This window comes from Micropterus salmoides, unplaced genomic scaffold, assembly GCF_014851395.1.
Source record: "Micropterus salmoides isolate LMB-PRFRI ecotype aquatic unplaced genomic scaffold, ASM1485139v1 Ms_hic_scaffold_9, whole genome shotgun sequence".
Lineage (NCBI taxonomy): Eukaryota > Metazoa > Chordata > Actinopteri > Centrarchiformes > Centrarchidae > Micropterus > Micropterus salmoides.
Genome location: NW_024044681.1, coordinates 27,451,630 through 27,461,788, shown reverse-complemented (window position 1 = coordinate 27,461,788; position 10,159 = coordinate 27,451,630). Strand labels below are relative to the sequence as shown.

The window sequence follows — 10,159 nt, the reverse complement described above, 5'->3', positions numbered from 1 at the left end:
TCACATTTTCAGAAGAGGAGGGGCGCGGGAGAGCAGCTCCCTCGTGACGTCACCACGTGATGCTGACGTCGTTCATATTTTGGTACAGCGTTAGGAAGTGCGGAAGAAGGACGAAGACCGAAACCCAGACAGATTCACTGGCAAGTTTTAGTAGACTAAGTTTTTTTACACCTCCGCGGACTAACCGTGAGGATTTCATCGTGTAGCTGTTCATACCGAAGAGTCGCCTCGAGATGCCGAGCATGGAAAGTATCCTTTAAAAAACCGTGGTGAGAGAGAAGACTGGTGTGACGTTAATAGCTTGAAAACCGAATAAACAACACGACGGGAGCTGGTGATATTTATGTGCGACAGACATGCAACATTGCTAAGTAGGTCAGATATCCACCGCAGGCACAAGTGCTGCCTTATTGAATCACCTGAACATTTCCTAGTGAAATTCAGGCGTCGTAAAATGGGACACAACTGGGCTGAAGGCCTTGGAAGCTCATTGCTAATAGCTGGAAATACACAACAACTGACACTTGGGGATTTATAGTGTAACCATATAGTCCAGGTGTTAGTTACTAATCCACATAAACGTAAATAACCAATGTGTGCTCGGCGCGGGCCCACGTCTTTACACATGGCGTGTTTTATACAGGTAATCTTGTGATTTAACACAGCGCCATGAAGGCTTCACAGGAACTGCATTAAACACAGGCAAATGAAAAGGAAACAAACAATACCAGTTTCATAACCTGTATTTGTCACAGCGTGTCTACTCAGCTAAAGTTAATAGTACAATTGTTATTGTTTTAAAGTGTAAGTGTAGTTTTAATTAGCAGACCAAATGCGGGCTATTTATTAAGAAAGTGGGAACATACAGCTGAGGTTGGATTACTAAACAAGCAAAGCAGGGAACTTCCCAGACCCTCAGGGTTCAGATTCAATATGTGGGTTCAATTTTTTGGCTATTTGTTTATTGAACATTTGTACAATGCACTGATCAGCAATTTACAGGGGCTCACAGTTCATAGTTGCCACCAGAAAGGGGTAACACATCGTATAGTCTTGAGCAAATGTATTTCCAACAATGATTAACAGGTTCTGAGTTGAGAGAACTACATGACACATGAGGACAGAGATTTAGTCAGCAATATATGAGAAGACCTCTCACTGCCATTTCCTCCAGCAGCCGTTTTTAGAGTTATCCCCAGCTATATCATTTGTCATCCAATGTTGTTTGTTGTTTGGACTTCTTTAACCTTGTATCACAGAAAATCTCTTCAATTTAAAGTTCGCTGCCAAAGAACTCCAAAGAAATGCCAAGAAATGTGATAAAGAGGAAAAAATAGAGAAGTCTAAAGTCAAGAAAGTAAGTTGCACAACTGAAGCCAGTCATCAAGCTGGAGCATCATGAAAGCCCCCTTGGCTCGTGTTGGCTGCAGAAGACTTTTTCTGAACCACTTTGTATTTTTTGTTTAATTTCTAGGCCATTCAGAAGGGGAATATGGAAGTGGCAAGGATCCATGCAGAAAACGCCATCAGACAGAAGAACCAGTCTGTGAACTTCCTGAGGATGAGCGCTCGGGTCGATGCAGTGGCAGCAAGGGTCCAAACTGCAGTTACAATGAACCAGGTACATTGAATAATACTGGGTCACTGCATACTGCGGGTAGGCCTCGAAAATCAGTTACCGCTTGTCTGTTGTCATTGTGGTTTCCATGTTAGTGATGCCATGTTTTATTCCTAAAGGTCACAAAATCTATGGCTGGAGTGGTGAAAGGCATGGATGCCACTCTGAAGAGTATGAATCTGGAAAAGGTAAAGTGGCATTTTATGTGAGATTATATGACCTTCCATATTTCTTTTTAGCAACAAATACCTAATAACAAGAAATAAAACAATGTCTCAATCCCCCACTTTTCCTCCAGATTTCAGCCCTCATGGACAAATTTGAACACCAGTTTGAAACCCTGGATGTTCAGACAGCCCATATGGAGGACACCATGAGCAGCACAACAACCCTCACAACACCACAGGTACATTTTTCTGCTCTACTCATTCTTTTTTTTTTTTTTGTTCCGACGGTGTGTTAACGGCAAGCACATTCACTGTAAATCTAATGTGTGTTTCAGAATCAAGTGGACTCGTTGCTGCATGAAATGGCTGATGAAGCAGGGTAACCTTCTTTTTTTTTTTGTCTCTTTTTTTGGAGAGTATTATTCAGTATAATGTAAGTAAATACATTGTAAGTACACAAGTAAGGTTTTGAATATTGGTGTGTGCATCATGTTTAGATTGGACCTGAACATGGAGCTCCCTCAGGGCCAGACGGGATCAGTGGGTACCAGCGTGGCCTCTGCAGAACAGGTACACATGTGTTATAATCTTTTCACATCTACTGTATATATCTCACAAATTGGGTGGGCAGGACATAGGAAATGGGATTACAATAACAACATTTCAACTGAAAGAAATGTCACATTTGTCCAAATCTCTACCTATAATACTGTGTATTTGTCAAAAAAGAGACAAAAATGCAGTGTTTGCAAAAAGTTTAATGGAGTGGATTCTCCAAATAACCCTGAATCTTCTCTCATCTCCCATCCTCCTCACTAATGCCTGTCTTTTCCCTCTCTGCGTCCAAAGGATGAATTGTCTCAAAGGCTCGCCAAACTCAGAGATCAAGTGTAAAGGATGGCTGCAGAGTTTTAGGATGCCTGTACACTACCTGAATCTTACTCGACGCCTTTTCTCCTCATTACAACTCACCTGTCTCTGTTGAGGAGCTACTGTTTTGTTTTCTGCAGATAATGGCCCTTGTTGGTTCTGTGTTTTTAGTATCTTTGGATACCTTTTCTGTAAACTAACAGAGATGCTGGTTGTAGAAAATGTATGTATTTCTGAAATATACATATTTACCCATGAGAAATGTGTAATGTAATGCAATTGTTTCATATGTATACTTAAGAACTCAATGCATTTTTTATTTTAAATATGGAGCATCACAGTTATTACCTTCTATTTATTGGCCAATTTCAAATACTCATAGTGAAGAATAAGTTTAAGGTTTTGGACTAGAATTACATTTTTGGTTCATACGTGCATGATTGCAGAAAACATTGGGGTTTTTTTTCTTGGTGTCAGAATGTAAAAGACCTTCCCCACCTTAATGTTGAATTGACTTCCTGTGTTGATTTGTTGTATTTTCCTCCTGACAAATATTTTAAGAAGATACCGGATGTTTTGCGTCTGTTGGTCTGGTCATCTTCAGTATTTTCACTGATCATTTGGGAAGGGGTTACTGTCTGGAGATTGCATACAGAAAGTAAACAATAAAGTTTTATAATACTTTTATTTATTTGCATTTTTGAAATAACTTGTCGTTTTCAGTGATTATATATAAATTTATTCCATCTGTAGTGAAACCTCCATTTTGAAAATTAACTGCAAAACAAAGTGACATACTGTACAACCTTGGCTCTGTGACATCTCAGAAATTGCAGTGTGTTTTTATGTTGAAGTAATGGCACCTACATCTGTCGGGTTGAACACAAGAGGAAGGGTCTTGTTCATGATAAAGGTGCCAATATTTATAGGGGAAAATCCATAAGAAACCTTGTGAGAAATTTGGTGCAAATAAATCACATAGGGCAATAATATAAATGTAATATAATAACATAAGAGGTATTTCAGGTGTGTCAGGTTTAGTAAAAGGTTTCCTAATGCCGATTTTATCAGGTCACGTCATTGCCAGGGAACTCTCATTTGACGCTCTGGCTTAAAAGAGCCCCGAGATACCGGCAGAAATGTCAGAAATGTTACAACCATCCCAGGTCTCCCGAACCTGCTCCCAGGACGAAAAACTCACTCGTTTTAGTGAGATACAATTAGTTACAATTGTCTGCTATTAAATGTTACATGTTCATAGCAGACATGTAACAACCAACCCCGGTCTCCTCTGCTGGTTGACACAAAACACCCTTGAAAGTCTTAAGACAACATAACATTATATTGACATCTTTATTTAATAACTCTGGTTATGACTCTTAACTTTTGTTCTTTCATGAACAGACTGAGGAATGGGAATCAATTTTTTCCTGTTTCAAACACTCTTACAAACGGAGACTGGATGAAAACACATATAGGGCCCATCTATGGTCCGTTGTTCACCGTGGCCCGGCCTCTGTCGTGCTGCAGCCGCACTTTCTCTTTCTGTCCACCTGCTGTTGTGCTGCTCTACAGGAGGGAGGTTATTACATCCATGATGAGGGTGCTTTAACCCCTCCATACCCATGACGTTTCATTGCCATCTAGTGGGCATTGTGAGCAATAGCCACGCTTCATCATATTCGTTGATCGGAACAGTGTTAATGTCTGTATATGTTTTGATGAAAGTCCATTCAGACCAGCAGTGAATTTCTCTAGAAGAGGTTTCCAGTCAGGCTTATTACAGAGACACTAAAATAGACCATAGCAATACTTCATGTAGCTTACCTTACCTTAAAATGGAGCCTAAATGGAGTCTAAATTAAATTACAGTTAAAAGAACTAAGAGTGTTTATTTCCCACTATGGATGAATTATTGATGACAGCAACATTGCTTGTAAGCAGATCATCATGCATAAGGTGAAAAAGAAAACCACAGGGGTTTGGGTCCCAGCAACAAGCATCCCTAAGAAGGAGCACAAGTTTCTCCTCTCACATGGTCTGTGAAAATAGTAGTGCAGAGATGCATACGTTCTTTCGTTGTCACCTATATGTGTTACTGTGGTCTCTGAAGCAGGTGTCTGTATGCTTTACAACAGTAAATGTTGATGCAGATGGTTCATATTTAAACAGCATGCAGAAAAAACAGTTTAGGCTACCTATTCATACAAGTATATTATTTTAATTTCACATCTTAGGACTTACTGTGATTACTAGACACAAGATGGAAAATCTGTTGATGTTAAGTGTTTATAGTAGCCTAATGATCATTTACTTGTTAATAAGTTCCCTAAACTCATTCATAAATTATTCTACCAACAATTTAATCAACAGTAAGACATTTAACTAAAATGTTTATTTTAGATTTAGAATATTTACTTGAAGATACCCACTCATAATTAACATTCAAACAGAGAGCACTGAAATGTTTTAATCACCTTAAATCCAGTCCCCTAGACAGCATATACCGGAAAGCCCTCCAAACCCAAGAGCTAAGTCCAGAAAAGAGTCTCGCTGTTCTGCACCCACTCAGACCATGACCAGTCTCACAACATCACCAATCAGATTAAACAACGCAATGTAAAGAAACACTGGAAAGAAGAAACTAAAAGCCAAAGTAGATTGAATCGGTAAGGCGCTAAAAAGAGATTATAAATTTACATTCATAAAAAAATGTTGCAGTGTGTATATATTTAACAGTATTTGCTTAATTTCTTCATTTGTATTTTTATTGTTAATACAATTAATTATACATTTTAATAGCACAATTCTTCTGTTTAAGGAGGCCTACACTTGCGCAAAGTAAACAGCTGTTTTCCATGCTAATGAAGTCCCGTTGAATTAAATTATCTTATATATAACATTATATTGTTGGTTTCTTTGAGTGTACCTATGAGGGAAAATTTAGACTCAGATGAGATCATTAAACATATTATTTAATAAGAAAAGGAATTTTAAAAAACAGATTCAGTTTTAAAGGATGGTGAATACAACTATTCCAAATGCCTTCAATAGTTTCTTTAAACAAAGTATGTGGAATTAAAAAATATATATTTTAACAACATATGACCTAATATTTCTCTCTCCGTTTTTAACTTTCTGCTTAAGAGATCGATAAGACTGCGGACCCTAACCTAATCTACAGTCCCTTAACGAAGCAAAAACTGCCTGTGAGACAAAACTCAGGGCTTAAAGCAAGACATCGTCATGTGACATTGGCGTAAACAGGAAGCAGCTGATCTTCACTCCACTGCCTGCTTCTACCAAGTAATGTATAACGTTACAACATCTTAAAAAATAAAACTGTAGTGTAAAATTGCTTGAGTTTAAGTAACCGCTCCAGCCTGTTGGGGTAAGTACACTATTGAATTATAACTTTGCTAGCTAGCAGTTTAGCTTGGTGAAGCTGCTTGACATTTATCTGGATTGTCTGTCGTGCTAGCTAACTTAGCATTAGCTTAGGTGTTTGTCCGGAACAAAGAAAAGAGTTTTAATCAAGTTGGTAAACTGTTTATATATTCTTTTGAGTCTAATAAACTCATGACCGGTTATGTGTTGTAATTGTTTTTCATTTAAGCTTTTAAACGCGTAGTTATATCAGGTTTTTGTTTCAGCACGTGACAGCTAGATGAAAAATATTTGTGTTTGTTGAGCAGTTGAAGGAGAGGAAGAGGAGAGCTGCTGCGGACATTGACTAAAGTCATCTGACTTGCAGCTCAGACAAATACTCTACATCGTGTCTGCTGAGGGGGATGTCAAGCACAGCAATGAAAAAAAAGGTGAAGCATTGAGGCTAGTCACTGACTCTTTGTAGCATCGCAACTACATTTATTTTATATTGAGGTGCTTTACTCAAGGATTTTCATTTCATAAACAGTCTTTTAGATTTGGTGCTTTAGCTGTTCCCAAGCCTTAACATGATTCTGTCAGCTGTTGTTAAAACCACCATAATAATGGAAAATTCACGTTTTCAGGTCAAATTGGAATATGATACATAGTTATGGATTCAACAACCTTGCAGTATATAAAGAAATTACAATGAGCTCCCTCGACTAGCTACAATTTAAAAAATAAAATATGATTACACATTAATGTACCAATGATCACAAAATATAAAATAAAGCTGATGAGTTATTCTCCTGCATGAGTACTTTTATTTTTAGTTTCTTCAGTAGGACTTCTTCTAATTAAGTGTTTTAAATGACGATATTGTAACTTTTTTATTTAAGGAAAGATTCTGAATATTTCTTCCACAGTTAGCCATGAGAGTAGAGGAGAGGATAGATAAGGTTTTAATTTCAGTGGTGTCTAATCTGTTGCATTTATTCTTTCAGGTGTTACTGATGGGGAAAAGTGGGTCTGGAAAGACCAGTATGAGATCAATCATCTTTGCCAATTACATAGCTCGAGACACACGCCGCCTTGGAGCTACAAGTAAGAGAACTTTAAAGAAAAGGACTACTTGAAGATAAGTTTTTGATGCTAGATCTTTCTTTAATCTCGTTGTTAAAAAAATCTTTTCATCCGGTGTTTAATGTAGTTGACGTGGAGCACTCCCATGTACGGTTTCTTGGCAATCTGGTTCTAAACCTGTGGGACTGTGGAGGGTAAAGTACATGTGTTTATTATTTGCCATCTTCGGACAAAGCTTGACAACTCAAAGTCTTTCCCCTAATCTGAAAGCCTCTGTGAAACGTTGCTCTGTGCTTCCTTTACCCATCAGACAGGACACGTTCATGGAGAACTACTTCACCAGTCAGAGGGACAACATTTTCAGAAACGTAGAGGTGCTTATTTATGTATTTGATGTTGAGAGCCGTGAGCTGGAGAAAGACATGCACTACTACCAGTCCTGTCTTGAGGCCATCCTGCAGAACTCCCCCGACGCTAAAGTGTTCTGCCTCGTTCACAAAATGGATCTGGTGCAGGAAGACCAGAGAGATTTGGTAAGTTTAGCAATTTTTATTTCATTATTAGTAGTAGCTCTCCCCTCTGTGGTTTATCTTTGGCAGATTTGGTAGTGGTAGGACTTTATTGAAGTAATTTTACCTGAAACTGACATAACATGGATTTGTTACCAGCATGACAATAAAGTGACATTAAACCATTTTGAAATTTTTGGCTCACAAGATTAAACCTTTATTACACACAAGCTGTACAATTAAATCATTACTGTGCCATAAATCAGCCAGCCATGACACTAGGGACAAAGTAGATACATTGAAAGATTGTACAATATTACAATATTTTTAACTATTTAACAAATTGAGATGTGCCGATGTAAGCTGCTTACATCTCAATAAGATGATGATTTTTTAAATATGCAAAACTATTTTAGTGTTAACAACAGCGTGGTTATTGTTTTGAAGGAAGATGCAGAATGAAGGCAAGATGAGGTGGAAACAGATGATTATGCTTTTTTTTTTTCTGTCAAAATCCTGTCACTTGACCTAGGCAAAGATTTCCCCACATACACTCACATGTGCGCACAAGTTATCGACCAGCTCTGCCTGAAATCTGGCGCACACAGCTTCTATGGTGTAGGTAAATAATACTGAAGGGTGGAATAATGAACAGTTGGACTTTTCAGGGTGCTTTCTAACATCTGGTAAATATGAGAAATGAAAGTTGCCCTTTTGCTAATTTTGCGTGCCCATTTGACAGTGTTTTTTCTTTTTTTCCCCCTGTTTGTCAGTGGGTACTTTCTCTTTTGAAATAAACTAAGCAGGGGCGCAGTTGGCTCAGTTGGTTGAGCAGGTTTGAATCCTGCCTGTGGCCCTTTGCTACATCAATCATTTCCCAGTTGTCCACTCTCCCCAAAATGCCCCAAAAATACAATAAGTATTAATATTATATTAGTATTATAGTGTAGTATTATTGAATAATAAATTAAAACTATGCAGCAGAGCAACACTGAATCCTGAGGTGGTAGTGAAACATAAAATAAACAATATCAATTTAGCTACCAGTTTTAATAAGAAATAAACTTTCTTTGTTTGATTTATTTATTAATTTATTAGTGATATTGAACCAAGGAAAAGTCTTAATTGTTTCAATACTTTCTATGGTTTCCACAGATCTTTAAGGAGCGGGAAGAAGATCTGAAGAGACTGTCCAGACCTCTTGCTTGCACTTGCTTCAGGACATCAATCTGGGACGAAACCCTGTATAAGGTTGAGACAATTCACTGGTTGCATGTTCAGATGTCGAGTAACAAAGTTGACACCGTAAGAAACATTTTTAATTGTCTTTGCAGGCCTGGTCTAGCATAGTGTACCAACTCATCCCAAACGTCCAGCAGCTGGAGACAAACCTGAGAAATTTTGCGCAGATCATAGAGGCCGATGAAGTCCTTCTGTTTGAGAGAGCCACCTTCCTGGTGAGAGCAAACGCTTTCCTCTGGCACGACAGCGTCTGGGCAGAACATCTGAATCTAGTAATGACAGTTTTTGCATGGTGTTTTTATAAATGCAGGTGATCTCCCACTATCAGTGCAAAGAGCAGCGTGATGCCCACCGGTTTGAGAAGATCAGTAACATTATCAAACAGTTCAAACTCAGCTGTAGGTAAGTACAAAAAACATCACTGTCACTCCACACATCACCTGCTGAATCTTTATGGTGTTTCTGATTTAAAAAAAAAAAAAAACCTTTCTTTTTCCAGTAAGCTCGCAGCCTCTTTCCAAAGCATGGAAGTGAGGAACTCCAACTTTGCGGCCTTCATTGACGTCTTTACCTCTAACACATATGTCATGGTCATCATGTCGGACCCTTCCATTCGTAAGTAGAGAAGATAGCGTTTCTCTGCAGCGAATGTACAGTCAAGAAACCGAATCAGCATAATTTAAAAAAAAATCCATGTTTCTGTTTTCCCAGCATCTGCAGCCACTCTCATCAATATCCGTAATGCTAGGAAACACTTTGAGAAGTTGGAGCGGGTGGATGGACCCAAGCACAGCCTTCACATGCGAATGCGCTAGCCGGCGCATTTGTCCCACTGGATCCTCTCAGCCAATCAGTCCACAGACTGCAGACAACATGTTGCGGTCTTCCAGCTCTGTAACCTATGAGCAGCCCTGCACTGTTTCCTCTCTCTCTATATATATATATATATATATATTCACATTCAATCACAGTTACTACGGGAGAAATCGCATCTTCTTTTGGTCTAATTTCTACAGTGATCACATATATCTTGAACCACGATATAGTCTGTTGAAATATTTGCCCTGTCTCTATGCATTAAAGTAAAATGAAAAGTTACCTTGAAGGGGGGGGGGGGGGCTACCTTTGCTGTCACACTTTGTCTTATAAAGTAGTTCCATTCACGATGTGCAGTGAATCCCAGTGATCGGGGGATGTTATCTCCAAATGATAAGCAGCAGATACTGTTTGATTTTCAAATGCAGTTTGTAAGCTGTTAAACTTTGAAAAGTACGAACAATATAGTTATATTTCAAAAAGTA

At 38.5% G+C, this 10,159-nt stretch overlaps 2 protein-coding genes across 4 annotated transcripts; both read left to right on the top strand.

Annotated features, from left to right (window-relative positions):
* Positions 1 to 73: 73 nt before the first annotated feature.
* LOC119895736 (charged multivesicular body protein 1b) lies at positions 74 to 3,342 on the top strand. The gene is made up of 8 exons (XM_038709030.1): positions 74 to 249; positions 1,260 to 1,357; positions 1,475 to 1,621; positions 1,738 to 1,806; positions 1,917 to 2,024; positions 2,121 to 2,164; positions 2,283 to 2,355; positions 2,635 to 3,342. The coding sequence occupies exons 1-8, from the start codon at positions 234 to 236 to the stop codon at positions 2,677 to 2,679; spliced, it is 600 nt and encodes a 199-aa protein (XP_038564958.1). The 5' UTR covers positions 74 to 233; the 3' UTR covers positions 2,680 to 3,342.
* A 2,539-nt stretch (positions 3,343 to 5,881) lies between these two features.
* rraga (Ras-related GTP binding A) lies at positions 5,882 to 10,159 on the top strand. 3 transcript variants are annotated; one of them, XM_038708959.1, is made up of 10 exons: positions 5,882 to 5,961; positions 6,351 to 6,473; positions 7,029 to 7,128; positions 7,235 to 7,301; positions 7,418 to 7,640; positions 8,772 to 8,867; positions 8,951 to 9,073; positions 9,169 to 9,260; positions 9,358 to 9,473; positions 9,570 to 10,159. In XM_038708959.1, exons 2-10 carry the CDS (start codon positions 6,447 to 6,449, stop codon positions 9,671 to 9,673), a joined length of 948 nt encoding a protein of 315 aa, XP_038564887.1. In that variant the 5' UTR covers positions 5,882 to 5,961; positions 6,351 to 6,446; the 3' UTR covers positions 9,674 to 10,159. The 3 variants fall into 3 exon arrangements, with proteins under 3 accessions (XP_038564887.1, XP_038564886.1, XP_038564888.1); XM_038708958.1 differs by having other exon boundaries at positions 5,889 to 6,046; XM_038708960.1 differs by having other exon boundaries at positions 5,934 to 6,046; positions 6,410 to 6,473.

Bases quoted from the DNA above. Each gene is read 5' to 3' on its own strand.
- LOC119895736 (XM_038709030.1), top strand. The intron at 1,358-1,474 runs GTAAGTTGCACA...TTTAATTTCTAG, and splicing joins AGAAGTCTAAAGTCAAGAAA to GCCATTCAGAAGGGGAATAT. The intron at 1,807-1,916 runs GTAAAGTGGCAT...CTTTTCCTCCAG, and splicing joins AGAGTATGAATCTGGAAAAG to ATTTCAGCCCTCATGGACAA.
- rraga (XM_038708959.1), top strand. From the start codon at position 6,447: ATGTCAAGCACAGCAATGAAAAAAAAG. The intron at 6,474-7,028 runs GTGAAGCATTGA...TTATTCTTTCAG, and splicing joins GCACAGCAATGAAAAAAAAG to GTGTTACTGATGGGGAAAAG. The intron at 9,261-9,357 runs GTAAGTACAAAA...TTCTTTTTCCAG, and splicing joins CAGTTCAAACTCAGCTGTAG to TAAGCTCGCAGCCTCTTTCC.